General features: G+C 48.4%; 1 protein-coding gene across 1 annotated transcript in view; it reads right to left on the bottom strand.

Moving 5' to 3' along the window:
- Positions 1-18,442, bottom strand: part of BGN (biglycan) — a 158,328-nt gene that overhangs the window by 29,951 nt on the left and 109,935 nt on the right. The window contains exon 2 of the mRNA XM_086942305.1: positions 12,454-12,692. Coding sequence (XP_086798431.1) covers positions 12,454-12,676 — 223 coding nt within the window. The 5' untranslated portion in view covers positions 12,677-12,692. The remainder of the gene's footprint in view (positions 1-12,453; positions 12,693-18,442) is intronic.

Raw genomic sequence — 18,442 nt, 5'->3', positions numbered from 1 at the left:
TGTGAATTGGGGATAGATATCCAGGCAGGTCTCAAAATATTGCCTCAGACCCTATCTAAAAGTGTGTATATATATATATATATCCACCCACCAGAGGGTTTCAAAATAACCTGTTCACTGATACTACAGGTTCCAGCATGCCGAGATTTGAACCCGCCCACCAGAGGGATGAACACTGATAAAGGCAATTGCTGTAGGAAACTGAACAGGAAAAAAGCGTGCGGCTTACCTTTAAAAAAGTTCGAGTACAAACGAAACGCGTCAGGACTGCCAAACATGAATTTTAAGAAATAATTGTGTGTGCGCCAAGTGAAGTGCGACTCCAATTCTTCATGCGATGGAGAGGTGGTAACAATATATATATATATATATATGTATATATATATATATATATATATATATATATATATATATAAATATATATCAACACAACAATCTTCAAAACCTCCACACAGGAGAAATGAAGAGGCGGACCCCACGGCTTCAGGCAAGGAAATGTTTTTATTCTTCAAACCTTTCTAGATGACGCGTTTCAAGCATCAAGTGCTCTTGATCACACAACGAGCACCGCATCAGCCCTTCTTTTTAAAGTTTGTTTCGTGTGCCACCTCCGTCTGTGAGTCACATGACCTCACCCATGGACATAGAAAGAATACTAATAACAGCATATATATATATATATATTGGCAGAAGGACGTCTTCAAAGGTATTTGGACCAAAGACGAAGCGAGACCCGAAACTGGTGCAATTATATTTTATTCGTGCTCAACACCAGGCCGCCATTACGTGTTTCAGCCTGAAGAGGCCTTGATCACATGACAACGATTAAAGGGCGGAGTGCAAATTTATACTTAAAGTGCAACGTGCCATGTTAAACAACATAGAAGATATACTATGCTTCAGTTTGCACATTGGTAAACCTTAGACTCCTCAACATTACATTGATCATGCTATTCACAGTGAGTCAAGGCATAAAGAGTTATGTAGATATTCACATTAATCACAGCAATTGAGAATAAATATAAAAACATAAAAACGTCATTAAATATGTTAAAAATTTAAATATTCAATTCATTTCTGTAAAAACCCTAAAAAGACCATAAATTACTGCATAAATGCATAATTGGGATAAAACCAATTGTAAAATCATGCTTGTAGTTCATAGATAAATAATATCCACAAAATATTTTACAGTACACGATAGTCGGTTTCATCCCCTATTTGCACAGACCCCCTTGTTGTCCTAGATAAAACAAGGGATTAACGGTAAACAATTACGCCCCAGTGGGCATTGGCCAATTCAAATACACATGTGCAAAATTAACTGTGCAAAGTTGCATGTAAACATGGCAGGAAATCAGTGAAACCCGAACTGGTAATTAGAAAGTGACTAAGTGCTTTATCATTATAATAAAAAATATAAAATATATTGATTGAAGCAGCTAAAAAGGCATATTTATGTACATCTGGAATGCAGGCTAGCACTTAGTGAGACTCATAAGTATGTATAACAGTACTCACTAGCGTTGAGACCGTTAGGAGTCTTGGTGTCTAAAAGAATTATGTGCCTGGTCGCTAATTTACGTAAAACAGACTCACGATCCCCACCTCGTCTCTGCGGGGTACGGTGTCTATGACATAGTATCTCAGTTCAGCAGGATTTTTATTATGCCGCTCTTCAAAGTGTCTTGCGACAGGGTACGTAGTATCGCCATTAGAAATGGCCCTCAAGTGTTGGAGTATTTGTTTGTACCCCTGTGGTCGGGTACTTCCCACGTACCGTAGGCCACAGGGACATTCCAACACATATACTGCGTACTCCGTCCTGCATGTCAGCTTGTATGTAATAGGGACTGGCCTGCTACTGAAAGGGGTCATATATTCTGTTTTGCTGACTCCATTTTTACAGGCCTTGCAGGATGAACATCTGGGGAAGCCTCTGCTGCTGTTTAACCACAATCCCCTGGTTCTAACTTCCGGACTGCTAGACACCAAACAGTTCTGCATAGTTCTGGCTCTTTTATACGTTATGCCAGGAGCCCGTGTGACATGTTCTCCCAGGACAGGATCACTAGCTGTGAGAGCCCAATTGCGTTTTACTATGCGATGGATGGTTTGCTGCTGACTACTATAGGTGAAAATAAGCCTAGTTTCTTTATTGTCACCACAGTCCACGCTCCTCCTCGTAGTTGTTTTGTTGGACACGAGCTGTAGTCGATCTTACGCTTCGGCTCTATTCATAGCCCTCTCTACAATGTCTGTTTTGTAACCTCTTCTCAGAAATCTATTTTTGCATATATATATATATATATATATATATATATATATATATATATATATATATATATATATATATATATATATATATATATATATATATATATATATATGTATGTATGTATGTATGTATGTATGTATGTATGTATATATATATATATATATATATATATATATATATATATATATATATATATATATATATATATATATATATATATATATATATATATATATATATATTTTCTACATGCAGTAGGACCTTCTGCTTTGCCCTCATCAAAGTCCTATATCCAAAGTGTTTCCTGATTGGATAATGGTTCCTCCCCAAGATGATTTCCATGCGCCTCCTCTTTGTTACTCTGGTCGAGTTTACTTTCTTGGCAGGTAGAACAGCGCCTGGTGCTCGACACAGAGGCGCTGTAATAGATGCCAACAGATCACGAGGAAGATTGACGCCTGGAGTGACATCATCAATGCGGTAAAACGAGCTCAGCCAATTAAAAAGCGCCGTCGTCAGACGGACCTTGGCTCAAAGCAAAAGACACCAAAAGAGGTGAACATCTGTGGCCGTGAAGGGGTCAAAGGACACAAGATTCAAGGGGGTCGGCAGGGGCCTTTCAAAAGCAACAAAACTGCACTCATTGGCGCATTTCATAAAAAACAATGCTGCTCGACTCACGAACGCTCATTAAAATCCCCAAATGAATATATGATCATAGAAGGTATCTGACGAGGATGCTATGTGCAACACAATCACTCTTCCCTCATTCGAAGAGGAATTTAGAGCATTGGCCGGCACCAGTCTGCGCACCAGCACCCTGCAAATGCCTCAAAATGTCCCATGTGTTCTTGTTTCGAGTACACAATATTGCATGCAACGTTCCTATGAACCAGTTTCCACATCGTCCCCTCTTAGGAAGAGGGACTGCTCTCTCTGTATTCAACTTTAAAGATGATTTAAACCTAACCAAGCAAAACAGGCTGAAACAGTGGCGTAAATGAGCGAAACACGTGTCAGCTGGTTTGCATAAGAATTAAGAGGAATGCTGAAAAAGGGTTACACCTACTTAGATTTTGAAGATATTGCCCTTGGTAATGGGTTCAGCTCAACAGGAAGCGCCCCCCCCCCCCCCCCCCCCCCGGGAGAGGGGTCTGAAGCCTGTGTGGTTCAGGAGTAGCATAAACCAGGCATTTAGGGCATTTTTCCGAACAAATCTTGCAGAACAGCGTGGCACCTTGAGGTGTGTGCAGTGGCGGTTTCTCCCCGAGGGCGTCGGGGCTCCGCCCCCGTTACCAAAAGTGAAAGTGGCGTGCTCGAATTAAATTCTAAAATCCATTTTCTAAATTAAATGAATAAATATTACACTTACAGTACAAGTCAATAAGTCAGTTAGACTGAGTCTATTGCCGCCGCGCAGTGACAGTGAGTGGCCGTTCGGTGTGTCAGCAGGCTGGAGGCATGTCACTTACTCACGTAACTCTCCCCTTGCATGCTCCCCCTTGTGGACCCAAAGAAGCCTAAGTGTTTGCCGGGCCGACAACCTCACAGCCCTGAAGGCTGTGATGTCATCAGCTCGGCAAAGACCTAGCTTCAGTGCCCAGTCTCCACCCCCTGATAGCGTGGAGGTAAAGTTAGCCCCCGGGCGTTTAAAATACAAGCCCGGGATCGCTAACCCTCCACGTCAATCAGAGAGTGGAGAGCTTTCACAACTCATTACAGGGCGTGGTGGGACCACCCCACCCTGTGACGAGCTGGTAAAGGGGTGTGGCAGGTGGGGAGCCAGGAATTCCAGTCTGCGCAGACTCGACCCTTCCCGCGCCTGTCCTGTGTGGAACTGAATTCCTGGAACATTCTGGAAGGAGGATTATGGTCGGAGTGCCAGGACTGCACTGCAGTAGTTCCCCGATTGATGGGGACTGACAGCACAGCAGTTCATCAGAAGCCCCTGCCCAGGTAAGGCCCATGCGGGTAGTTTTTGGATTTGTATAGTAACTTGCTTCAGCTTCTCTTTATCATGCACGGGTTGACTCGACCGTTGGCGTTTCCAAAGACAGGCCCATCTGCTAGATATTCATGACGCAAGGCCCGATGCCCCCCACCCAAGAGTGTGAAACAAGCCATATTGTGTAACACCCAGGTGCGTGTCCCCTACCCAATGCTCTGTAGTGTGAGACACACCATTCAAGCTCCTGTGGTGCCATTCTCACTGTCCGACAATCCTGTTGCTCCCCACTGTCCGTCCGATGCCATGCAGTGAGTTGCACACTCTCTGATAGTGATACATAGAGTTGCGAAACTTACTTTCCGTACACCCAAGCTGTCGTCCCCAAACCTGCCCCTGACTTCTCGACAGTACTTGTGACGCCAGCAGGTCCGGACCACTGTCCTAGTGACAGTCACAACCGTCCGACAGGCCCGTGGACCGACAGAGACCGGCTCCTACAGTCTATTCACCCACAGAGACAAGCTAAGAGACAAGTCTACTGAACCCACACAGACAGGCTAAGGGACCGTCACTAAACCTAGTGGCAGACTACGACTGATGCCAGGTAAAGAGGCTCCGGCACCCACAGGAAAGAGTGTAGTTCCTGCGGAGACATGCTTCTGCTCCCTGAGGAGACTGCTGCACTCACAGAGAAGAGTGCAGTGCCTGCAGAGACATGCACCCAGAGGAGACTGCTGCACCTAGAGAGTAGGGTACCCCCGAGACAGGCCTCTGCACCTACAGAGCAGAGTGCAGTGCCTGCTGTTAGAGGCCTCTACGCCACGAGCGAGGTGACTGCTGCACCCACCGAGAAGGGTACCCCCAGAGACAGGCCTCTGTACCCACAGAGAAGGGTACAAGTAGAGACAGATTTCAGCACCCAGATGAGACTGTTGCACCCACAGAAAAGAGAGCTGTACCCGCAGAAACAGGTTTCTGCACCCACAGGGACAGACGACTGCAGCCACATAGACCTCTGCAGCAGCAGAGACAGTCCAATGGGCCCACAGTGACAGATTCCTGATGTCTGTAAGGCCGATATCTCTGTGAGCTCAGAGGCGGCCTCTCATCCCTCAGATGCCTAACTTCGTAGGGGCAAGTGAAGAAACTGGAAAAACAACAGCAGAAACAAATCCTGCCTGCTCCTCCCTCCTCCCCAGAGCTCCAGGGCCTAGAGATCGAAAACAGCAAACAAACCCTGCCACAAGCAAAACCCTTGGACGCACAACCAACCATACTTCGATACTCTTCGCTGCTCGATTTTCTTTTTTTTCCCCTCCTTCCCTTTATCGCCACCCACTTTTCTCATTATCTTGCTACCCCTTCCTGCCTGGTTTTCTTTTCTCTCGCTCGAAAACCACTCTCCACTTTACATCTTTTTTTGTTATTTCCCTTGCTGCCATTCTCGGTTTCTTTTCAGTATTTATCTTGTTGTATTGGTCCTCCCACTTGCATTCATGATTTATTTTTTGTTTTTTATTTCTATGACTGTATGTGCCCAGTGATGAATCGTTGCCATGATCTCTGTGACAAATATATCTTTATATATTTTTGAGAACATAAATCAGTGTGTCTCTGTAAGCCGCCTTCTAATTCTTGTGTGTGAGATAAATGCCCCATTGCCACTCTCTTTTACACTTAGTATTGCTGCTTTAGTGTCCCTCTGAATCCCCCCCCCCCCACACTCCCACTCACACGATGCCCCTGACACTTACTGGCCCCTCAGTAGAGGAGCATGCTGCTGTGGCATAGGCCAAGAGGTATTCTTTGGTAATGGCTGCGGCAGGGAGGATGCACACTGTATCGGTGCTGGAACAAGTGTCAAAGAAGTCTGTGGCTATGGATGTGGTGATGGAGTCCCAGGCTAAAGACAACTGATTGTCTACGAATCAGTCTTAGCAAAGGTGAAGAAATATGGATTTTGATTTTGATTTTGAATGTCATGTTGAAAGCTATCTGTTTATAGTGCAGCTGTCACTCGTGCGTTTTAACTTTGGAGCATGCATACAATTATAATCATTTTCCTATAAAGCAGAACTTTGTCCCTAAACCACTTGGCTCACAGTGCACTGGCAGCACTTTCAATAATTTTCCAAATGCAGCCGCCTACAAATAAAATAGTGCAGTGACAGTAAAACAGAGCTTAGATCACCCTACCCACTGATGAGAAAAGATAACGCATGTTTCTCAAGGAAGCGTGAAACTTCACTGTAAATAATGATCAAAGCCATCCTAGATCTGCTTGAGAGCAAGGGGGAGTAGTTTACATTTTTGTTATTTGGTATGTATTTTTGTATGTTCCCAAAATAAATGTTCCGATGTTTATTTAAATAAATCAATGTTATGTATTTTACTGGCATGGCAGCAATGGCGCTTTACACCACCCAGGGGGAAAGGCAGAGCATGGCATTGGAATGGTGTTTGATACACAGAGAAATATTGAAATGTGCATGTTATTGTGTAATTTACTTATTAGTTGAAATGTGGACCTCCTTAGGTCGTTTGGGCTCGCTCGCCACAGTGTGCTCCACCACTAATTTTACGGCGCACCACTTTCAAATGTCACCAGCCGCCACTGGGTGTGTGAGAGGGAAAAGGCAAGAATGTGCCGTATCTAACTTTATAGGGCGCACAATGTGCTGCCTAGCACCAACGCAGGCACCACTGTGCAAAGGTTCCTGCGTTGCATGGAGGACTGTTTTCCTCTTACAATGTGTGCTTCAGAATGCAGCGCTCATAGGAAGTGAAAGTAATGAGGAGAAATAAAGATATTTCTCCTCGCTATGCCTCTCCTGGGAAGACGTAGCATTTTGATGCATTGGTAGGTCTTCCAGAAATGGTAAATGTGTGAATACGCCAAAATCCATTGCAGGATGTGTGGGCACACCTGCGCTTCTCCATGGAATGCCTCCCTGGCACAGAGACGCACACGGCAGCTGCATGGAGTGACTCCAGGGCCCAGATTCACAAAGGTTTAGCGCGGCAAAGTGTTACTTCTTTAACGCACAAGCAACACTAAACTTGTTTGGGGATAAAAAAACGACGCAAATTGGTATTTGCTTTGCTTTGTATGGACAAGTGACATAAAGCAGAGCAAAATGCAGCGTTGCAATCACTTTGCATCACGGGGGCATTACATGGGTGGTACGCGGGCGTTCCAATGCAACCACCAAAGCTTTTTGCGGCAAAACCTTATCCGCCGACATCAGCAGGGTTTAGAGCCAAAACATGAATGCCGCTGAAAAGAAGACGTTAAAAGGAGAAATGGTTGCATTTCTGATGCTTTTCTGACTTTGCATTCATACTCGACTGTACAACGTACACATAATGTAGGAAAAAGTGTTAAACTTATCTAGCCATAGTATTTTGTACAGGAAGGGTATCCTTCCTGTACAAAACCTGAGGTAGACTCATGTGCGCACCCTTGCACTATGGCGTTAACCTGTTTGGCTGGCACACGCAGCACAAATCAACGGCGGAGCTAGGGAGAGGGGAGAATGTCGTTCACAACTGACTTAGTAAGCGCTGGGGTCCATGTGGGCCGCGTGTGCAAGCGAAGGCGGCCATCTTGCACGTCTCTCACCCGGAATTCTCTGTTGCCCGATGGATGGTTGCGGCTGCCAGGGATGTGTCTGAGGGTAAGACACACATAACCCCCCATACCAGTCCACACTGAACTGAGCTGCGTCTCATGACCTCGAAGTCTGGACGACCACAGGAGTGGAGACGTGCTGCACCTTTAATGATGCAAACCCCCCTCATTGGCCACCAGAGGAGTGTACGTCATGGACCTTGAGCCAGTACTGGTTAGTGCTGGTTAGACCCCTAATAATGCAAACCCTCTGGTTCTCTCTGGTCCCCCTCATTGGCCACCAGAGGCGTGTACCTCTTGGCCCCTCAGTCAGTATAGGGTATAAAAGGTCTGGACACAAAAGGCCTGTACCCCAGTAAACGAAGACTCCACACGCGCTGTAGCAGAGCCGCTGCTGGGTTCTCCTATCCTAGACTGGCTCCAAGTCTGGGGTGGACACGTAAAGCCTTTCCACAGTGACACGAGGACAGACACAGCGCTTACCTTCACGAGGAGAAGGACTGTCCTAACCTGCGGCAGCTGACCAATCCCAGACAGACCTGCACAAGGCTTCGGTACCTGTAATTTGCACCCACCGAGTGTGGCGCTGCTGTGTTGGCCGGGGTGAGAAGGTTGCCATGATCCTAGAACAGTTTCAACCATCCTTCTAGTCGCTATGGTTCTGAAGTTTGTTACTTCTAAAGTTGGGGTCAAGCCCTAACCCTGAAGATAAGATACCTCTGCTCCAATGGCTGCCTGACACTGCAATATCCTCACCATGACTTGCAGATCCCAAGATCCTCCTGTCTCATTCAGCAATACCACAACCAGTTGGGTCCTAAACTGGTGGCAAGACTCCACTGACACTGAAGTGTGTCCTTGGCGGTCATCAGTGACCGGCCTGCTGAACCACCGACTTTATGACCAGACTTTGTGTAGAGTAGCCGGGACACTATGTGTGTCAGGTCCTCGTTGTCAGCCAATGGCTTTTGGGCAAAGTGGTCATCCATTGGTCACTTCTTCTGGGGTGCCTGGAAATCCAGCAGTCCAGGTTTTGGCCACTGAATTGTCCTGTGTAGTCGCTCAAGGTTGGATCAGCACTGAATGTAGGTTCAAAGTTCTGCGTACACATCCACCGTACATGTCAGACTTCCTTGTGGAGAATTGGAAAAAAATGAACAACCAACCCACTACCAAAGATTCCTGGGTGGGTTCAAGCACATTTCAGAATGACATCTAGAGCTAGGAAGCCAAACTGATGCTTGGTGTCTTATCTCATCCGCAGAAGGTGCAACCCCATTCTGCGTCTCTAGGGGTGACCTCTTTGCACCTACAAACCTACCTTTCACTTAAAGAAGGCCTCTAGAGTTTCTAAAGATAACGCGCTGGACATTGACAGCACTGAGGGCCATTGGCTGGTTCTCCTGGTTCTGCTGTTGTAACTCTGCAAACTCCTGACGTAAACCTGGACTGCGCTTCCTCACTACCTAGAGTGAGTCAACCAATCAAAGAGAAGTGCACTAGCACTCTGGCCCCTGGACCCAGCGGTGATGGACAGCACCGCACGGTTAGGGTCCATTATCCATGGCTGCTCCAGGACTATGGGTGGACGGAATTGGCGTAGTCGCGCTACACAAAGCTCCGCGAAATGGTAAAAAATCTCTGCGAACATGCAAAGAGTCCTGAGAACACGCGGAATGGCTTTTTCCCCCTGTTCGCGATGCTTTTTGCCTGTTCGCGACTGCTGTTTGCGCGCTCGGGGAGAAATATCTCATGAACATGCATTTTGAAAGCACTAGCAAGCAAAAAATTCTGCTAAGCCGCGGATCGCCAAATTTTTGGCCATTCCGCGTTCTCTGCGGAACGTGACATTACCCAAATTCTGCAAATTCCGCAAGCGGACCGGAATTTACCTCCCAGATCTATCAAGGAGGACCCTTGTAGCAGCACCGGGTGGAACCGGCTGGTGGGCTTTACACCGCGCGATAGATGCTTCCACCACGCTTCCTTGGGAAGACATATCTCCAGCACCATCTGGGTCCCGTCCGGGGTCGTAGAGCGCTGACAGAGGCGCCTTGTCTCTGTCCGCCCCCATCTCTAGGCACTTCATATTCTAAGCTTTGAGTACCTCCCCACCCCGGTCCCCCAGGGTCCTCTCGGAGGATGGAAAGCAGCTGGACCGCATTCCGTCCACTGGCCACGAGCCACGCACGCAAGGAATGGGGACCGGGGGGTTCGGACAAATATCACCCTGGCGGGAGCCGCTTCCTGCCTCCTCTGAATGGAATTGTGAAAAAATTAAATTTCATAAGAGGGGATGCCAGATGTTAGACCTCTGATCGCCATTTTGGAAGGAAAGATGGCGCCAGAACAGCAGAAGAACAAGACATGTGATTGAATCCTGCTGAACAAGCAGAATTCCCTTGTTTCGTTTCTATTTATTTGCATTTCTTGAGCATAGGAAACGTGATCATTTCTGTGATGAGGAGGAAGCGATATACGAGGTTCACATCACATCTTCAAGTGGAGGCAGCCAACATGTTTTAAGTCTCCCAACCAGACGTGCTGAATGTAATGTCAATTGACTGATAGATTGTGGGTCGCTCACTAGTGAGGTGGTTGAAATGTAAATTTCGCCGGGGAAGTTTATAATCTATTTTGCAAGGGTTGATTTTTTCTGCAAACATCACAAAAAAATTGTCAGAAAATTCTTCCCTAAGACTTCCGCCAATAAAAGTATTACCTCAAGATCTGTTTTTTACCTTGAAAGAAGCTTTTAAGTTTTTTTGTAACCATAACTTAAACTGACCAACCTTCAGAAGGTGTGGGAAGCTTGCAAACCTTTCTCAGAAAATACTGCTAAATTTGTGGCAAGAAAACATTTCCAGCTTCACACACCCTTTTCACTGGGTCCTATTTTTAGGTCAAGCCGGCAACTGTGCCTGCGCTCCATGCAGTAGCGCTTAATAGAGATTTTTTTACAATAAAGGGATTGAAGCCCGCTCAAGACTTACAATTTGTTGGCTTCAGTGTCACTCTTCTTTGCTGAATCCTAATTGGCCAGAGTAGGCCATATGTCACTTCCTTTCCTTTCTGTGGAGCATGGACCAAGCACAGATTGATTCAACTTAATGAGTTCCTGTCCATTGCTTGCACTGTGATTGAGGTGCCATTTCCTCTTCCCCCTCTTATCTCTCCCTTCTCCTTGTAACTGCCCCCGCCTGGCTCCCTCCCCCTCTCCTGCGCCTCCTGCGTGTTGTTTTTCCTCTCCCATTGTTCCTGCTCCCGCCCTCCTCCCCGCTCCTCCCTTGTGTTGCTTCCCCCTGCTTTTTTTTTACATTTTGCAAAACAGCGCAGGCTGCTGTTCACATCATGGCTTTAACAAAAGTGCTCTTGAGGGCAGGGCTCTGCAAATTCTACCAAAAATCCATTCACTCTGAGAGAGACCAGTCCATCTGCTTCAGTGCAATGTCAAGATGTGAGCAAAAGCAATGCCTGCTTTTCAACCTGGTGCTGTGAACATCAGGCCCTGTGACTATGAATAATGGTTGCAAAAGAAATGAAAAAGCAAGAAAGTAAAATACTACAGAGCAAGGGAGTGACTATGCAACAAGCATTGTCAAAGCCAATAGGTCTCACCTATATGAGATCTGTCGGCTTCATCAGTGTTTTTTCAGACATTGTGCGCAGCAGGGCAAGATGCTGAGCAACATGGCTTGAAGTCAAGACAAAAGGTGCTATGACATGGACAGCATTGGAAGGTTCTGTGACAAAGAGAGGTTTGTCAGAGATTCGACGTTTGCACAGCCCAAGGAAGGGGTCTTAGTGAAACCGCTTCAACCACAGCCTTTATTTTACAAAGACCAGTCAAATGTGAATCCTCAACACATTATCAAAGTGTAACCTCTTCTCACCACAATTTGTGTTTCTCACATGATCCAGAAACCTTCAAAGGTTTTCTAATTCCTAAACCAAATATCTTATAGACAAGAAATTAAAGAAAAGACGGATTATCCGAGAATCTCCTGGACAAACAAGATCAGATCTCTGAAAGACCCACCTCGGAAAGCTCAGGTAACTCTTTTTATTGTCTTGGATCCCTCTGGAAGGAATGTCTGATGTTACAACGCATACACTTACAACGCAGTTTTTACATCGCAACATCCACTGAACCGATTCCATTACATCGCATGGCACTACATTGCATTTTAAAAGACTACCTTTACAATGCATTCCATTACATTGCATACTACCTGTACAACGCATACCACTACAACACATACCATTACATTGCATTTAAGGTAAGTATTGGATAGTATAGGGGTAAAAATTACTATTTTAACTCCAGGGGGTGCAACAGTAGTGTAAGTGTTGGATAGTGTAGGAGTTAAAAATTACTATTCTAACTCCAATGGTATGTGTTGTAATGGTTTGCGTTGTAATGGTTTGCGTTGTAATGCCTGCTTTGTACTGTCATGCGTTGTAAAGGATGTTGCGATGTAATGCCGGCATTGTAAGTGAAGTGCCATGTAATGGTTGCCTTGTAAAGGTTGCTTCCCCTCTGGAAGGATGCCCTGTGGGCCACTCAAAGGAGAGAGAGGGGGCTGTTGGACTCACCCAGATCCGAGCACTGCACCACCCGCAGGTGACAGTGGCAGCCGAAGGGGCACAGGTCCATGGGTGGGTCGGGCAGCCTGGGTGGCACGGTCCCAGAGCCCTCCTCGTCATTCATCATGGCCATGCCGTCATCCATCGAGAAATCCCAGAAGCCTCTCTGTTCGAAGGGCAGCGCGTGGCTCAGGGCCAGGAGGCCGGCGAGGAGCAGCAGGGCGGGTTTCATCTTGAAGAAAAGGCGGCTGCAGAGGGACAAAAGATACTGGGGTTACTTTGGGAAAACCAGGTCTGGGAGTGATGCATTGACGTGGATTCTGGACTTTGCATGCAATCATCTTTATGCGCTAAGCGCTGCTCCCCATCCACCTATAGAGGGGAACACCCCAAAGATATGTGACTGCTTCACAGCTGCATCATTCATGCCCCCTTTGACCCCAGCTTGCTTCTGTGACCTCGGTGGTGAACCCAAGGTGTGCCTCTGCCCTGCCCCATGTCTGGGACACTCACCTCAGGGGCATGAGAGGCGTGTGTAGCACCTGTCCACTCCGGGATCATTCTCCCACCTCGCCGCCAAGTCCTGAAACGCCCTCCCTCTCCACCTCCGAACATCCCCCTCGTGGACGGACTTCAGGAAGACACTCAAGACCTGTTTTTTCGACTAAGCCCAGCAAAGAGCACGTGGAGACCCTCAGACGTGAGAAGCTGCGCTCTACAAGTACTGATTGATTCATTCATTGATTTAGTGGTGGGTGGAATTTGCGTAGTCGAGCTACGCAAAGCTCCGCGAAACAGTAAAAATATCTCTGCGAGCACACAGAAATTCCGCAAACACACGGAATTGCTTGTCCCACCCGTTTGCGATGCTTTTTTCCTGTTCGCAAACGCTGTTTTTGTGCTTGGGGGGGAAATATCTCGCGAACACGCATTTTGAAAGCACGAACAAGCAAAAAATTCCACAAAGCTGCGGATCGTGGAATTTTTTCGCAATTCCGCGTTCTCCGTGGAAAGCAAAATTACCCAAATTCCGCAAATTACACAAGTGGAACGGAATTTACCGCCCAGGTCTACACCAATGCCACCAGTGAGGGGGCGTGATTCTTGCCATGGGCAGCGCATGGTGCCCTATCACTCTCGTGCCAAGCCAAGAAACTAAAAGAAGTCCCTCCCCAGCGGCAGCAAAGGTCCTTGTTGTGGCACTGCTCCCACTACGTGGCCCACCTCCTGTGGAAAGACACCCCCAACTGGCAGAGAAAGGAGAATTAAAAATGTTTGATCTGCATCGCTCCTGACCGGTAGAACAAATGGAGAGTGAGTGACGTCAGACTCATCTACTCAGTCCACAGACACTCCTGGGATCCACCGACCACCCTGCCAACCTCGGGGACACAGAGTGCACAGACTCAAGGTCGGTGCACAGAGCTCTGTAGACGAACTTACAGTGCATCACAGGCCACAGCAATCTACAGACAACACACGGCAGACCCACAGAGCTTCACATGCCACAGCAATCTACAGACAACACACGGCAGAAGTACCCAAAAAGCAAAGGAGGAAAGAGTGGAATTTAACAAAAGTATCGTCACATGAAAGACAAAAATACACTGCAAACACCACGTCATAGAAAAAACAATCCAAAGAGATGCAAACCTCAAATCACAGACATCATAATACTGAACAACAAAACCACAACAAACCTTAGTGCACAGCATGTGTGAGACGAAAACTCAAAACTGCACCGAAAGATTCAATTCATTGTTTAACTTCACAAAATATCTCAGAAGAATACACACTGGAGACTACACATCACAGAAAAAAACAGGCAGAAAGATGAGAAACAATTCAGTACCACAAATGTTCGCACATACTTCACACACACACACAAACACTAACAAACATAGAAGAGGCAGAAACACGGAGTTACATTTGGGGCAAACCATTGCATATAAAGGACATTAGGTAATAGAAAGCAACGATCAATAAACCTGAAAAAACAAAGCTCCTCGCAGATAAAACACAACACACAACAACAAAGAAAGGAGCGATCGAGCAAAACACAACGCAAGGGTGAGAATGAAAGAGAAGAAAGGGCCGAGAACAGCCAATGACAAACAACGGACACAGAACACAACAATAGACCGGGATGGAGGAGGGGACGTACCGGGCAATAACACCACAGCAGCAGGCAGAGGGAAGTGACGCCACCCAAGGGGCTCTGCTGCCCGGCCCTGGCGGGGGGTGGAATCCTCTCCACACCACAACAGCAGGAGGAGGGGGCCAAAACCACACAGGGTGCCTTTCTGCCCAGCCCTGGCAGGGTTTGGAGTCCTCGCCCCTCTGCCACACACAGGGGTGCGCCCAGAGGCTGCAGGTGGCCTGAGCCTCTCACGGGTCCAAACCGGAGCTGAGAGGTGGGCACAGGGGGTGCTTGGCAGTGCCAGCCTGACCCTCCCCCCGCCTCTCCGGCTGGAGACGGATCAGAGGCCTTGGGCACCATGTGCGCAGGTGAGGCCTCCAGGTGAGCGTTGGCCCCGCCCCCTCTGCTGCCGCCCTGCCTTTGAAGCCCGGTGGGGCTGGCACACAATCTGAGCAGGGCAGGAGGGCGCCAGGTGCCCCCAGGGGAGGCAGGAACGGACCCCTCTGCTCTCGCAGTGCCAAGCGCCATGCAGATGTGCGGGGGGCGCACAAGAAACCTCCTAACACAACACCTGGTGCTTTTACAGTTACATTAAATAACCTACCACAAAGAGGTGGGGGGGGGGGGTCTGGGGCTGCGTGGTCTCCTGATTTGGGGGGGGGGGGGGTTGTGAAGTAATCAGGAGGGCGTTGACTGCTTAGGAATTAGGGGGCAAGTGTATGAACAAGCCCTTTTGCGATTCCTTAATAGCGATTTTTAGCGAATTACTATTAAGGAATGGTAAAATGCTATGTATGTAGGAACCGCAATAATAATTGTGATTCCTTAATATTCCTTAATTGCGAATGCAATTTGCAAATAGGGAATACCTCCCCATTCATTCCTAGGGACGAAGAGGCCAATAGGAATGAATGGGAAGACATTCTCAATTTGCGATTACCGATGAGAGAATCACAAATTGAGAAAGCAATTTCAAGGTTGCAAGAGTGTCATAAGGACACCCTGATGCACCCCTGAAATGAGCATGTGTGCACATGAGGCGCACATACTGCCACATGGCACTTTGAAAAAAGCAAAAAAATGCTTTTTTCAAAGAATTTGAAAATTACCACCAACTATCAGTTGGTAGTAATTTGCAATTTCTTATGCCAAATTCTCACTACTTAGGTGCTTTCTACATCACATTTAAGGAATCGCAATATGCAATTCCTTAAATGCAATCGCAAAATAGAGAATCGCAAATTTTGTTATTCTCTAATTTGCGATGCCCTTTTGGGATGGTACATCCTAAAAGGCCCTTTCCCGTTCGCAAACGGGCAGATTCTTAGAATCGCCCGTTTGCGAATGGGAAATGGGCTTCATACATATGCCCCATAGCGGTGTGGTTTATAGGACTGTGGGGTCAATAGCCCTGAAAACAGTGACTAGCTGGGGGGCTGGTTAGGAACAGCGGGAGTGCTTGGGCAGGGGAGGGTCAGTGTCATCTTAAGGACTTTGGGGGCCCTGGGGCACCACATATTAGGAAGACTCCTGTAGAGAACAAATTTAAATTTCCTTCTCCATTTTTACTACTTCCATCCTGAATTATGCCGCCAAAAACTAAATATATCTCAAAATATATCTCAAACTTTTTGAGGGCCACACAATAACAGTTGAATTATGCCTTTTCTGGGACCACAAAAATCCTCAAGATGACACGGGGTAGAAAGGCCTAAAAGTTCTTGAGTGGGTCAGTGTTGGACAGGCCTCGTGGAAGGCCCGCTCCCTCCCCGCATGGCGGGGCCCGGACCCCTGCTCGCCCAGTATCCAAGACCAGAACCATCCCGGCAACCCACGGGGCAACCCACGGCCCGTCCCCAACGGAACTCCAGCTCCTGAACACCCCAGTATCGGCTGGCCCGGGCCCCGGTCAGTACCACTGCCCCGGCCCAGCCGCCATCTTTGGACACTACACGACCAGGCCGCGTGGCCTCGGCTCGACCCCAACCCTGGGCCTGGCCAGGCCCCGACATCGAGGCACCACCCTCTACCCAGGAGGTGAAGAGACCACTTGGCAGGTCAATGGGAGAAGGAGTGTCAATGGCTCCCCTCCGCCAGGTGTCGATCGCCCCCGGCCTCCCCGGGCGCTGGCTCCACCCCCCTGCTGGGTGTCTGGACTCCCTCATCCCGGACCTCCCGACCTCCAAGTGCGAGGGTCCGGACATCAAAGGAGGCCAGACCTATAACTGGGGCAGCTCCAGAACAGGAAGGCAGTTGTATCCTGGAGTCGAGAGACACCGAGACAAACTCATCCTTGGAGGCCTGCTGGTGCTGCCGCGGCCCTTTCTTGTGAACCATCTTTGAAGCCTGCTGGCGCTGCCGCGGCCCTCCTCAACGTGATCCATCATCGTGGCCTGCTGGCGCTGCCGCGGCCTTCCTCGTCGTGAACCATCTTTGTAGCCTGCTGGCGCTGCCGCGGCCTTCCTCGTTGTGAACCATCTTCCTAGCCTGCTGGCGCCACCGCGGCTCTCATCACCTCGAACCATCTTCGTAGCCTGCTGGCGCTGCCGCGGCCCTCATCACCTCGAACCATCTTCGTAGCCTGCTGGCGCTGCCGCGGCCCATCTTTGCGGACCCCCCAAGCTTGGGGATTGTGAGCTTCACCTTTTGCTGCCCGCGGACCGGACCGGTACTAAGACTGTCCCGCTACCCCTTTTCCCTACAGAGACTAGAATTGACAGGATCCTCGTGTCCTTGTCCCGCTGTATCGTTTATCACCTTGCCTCAAGATTCTTATATAAAGTGTGCAGAACTCATCCTTGTGTGGTGTCCATCTGTGGGGGGGAAGTTACTTGTCTGTACAATCACCGGAGACGGCCCTCACCGGAGGCCTCTCCCCCTGTACTCGGCCGACCCTCCGGGTCTCCGTCTAACATTGGTGGCCAGCGCGCGATCCGAGCCGACGCATAATCGTACAGAGAGTAACTCACCCCACGACACACAGCCACCATGACGACAAAAGAGAGTGGAACGACTGAAAAATTCCTGATGGAAAAACTAGAAGAATACAGCCACAGAGAACTAAAACAATTCTGCATAGAACTGGGCATTGCTACCACAGGACTGAGCACGAAAGATGACTTCAAACACGCCTTGGAATCTTGGGCGGAGACGGGTACGGCCGTACCCCAAGACCAAAGCCTCGAGACCACCGAAACCAGCACCGCTCCTACAGAAGAAAGAAGACCGGGCCTCTCGTCCGAGGAGGCCCGAGAACGGGAGAAGAGCCGGCTCCACGAATTGGAACTGGCTCGACTTCGCTTGGATGGAGAACTCAAATTGGCGGAACAAAAAATAACTTTAGAACACTTACGACTCCGAGAGGAGCGAGAAGAGAAACAAAGGCATAGAGAGCTGGAAGAGAAAAAACTAGCCTACGAGCATGAGCGCAACTTGAAGGAACTAGAGATTCGGAGGCAGAACAAAGATCTCGGGGTCCCCGGGCACCCGAGCCCCCCTGTCAATACGGACCCCAAGGTCCACATCCCCAAGGAGGTTGTCAGAGAATATTACCGGAACGATGATATCCAGCAATGGTTCAAAGCCTACGAAGTAGCCATGACCTCCCACCGGATCCCACGGAGCGACTGGGGAGCCGGGTTATGGGGGAGGTTTGTCAACGAAGGGCAGACGCCCTGCTGCAAGTCCCGGACCATCAGATGACATCCTACGACCACATGAAAGCCGCCCTCCTCACTCGATACGGCCTCACGCCCGAGATGTACCGCCAGAGGTTCCGCGACTGCAAACGGATCCCGGGTACGACTTGGGTGGAGTACGTGAACTTCTTTAGCCGAGCCTTCGAGGGGTGGATCAAGG

Source organism: Lissotriton vulgaris, chromosome 10, assembly GCF_964263255.1.
Source record: "Lissotriton vulgaris chromosome 10, aLisVul1.2, whole genome shotgun sequence".
Classification (NCBI taxonomy): domain Eukaryota; kingdom Metazoa; phylum Chordata; class Amphibia; order Caudata; family Salamandridae; genus Lissotriton; species Lissotriton vulgaris.
Note: the sequence above shows the minus strand (reverse complement) of the source record. Positions and strands in the feature narration are given on the sequence as shown.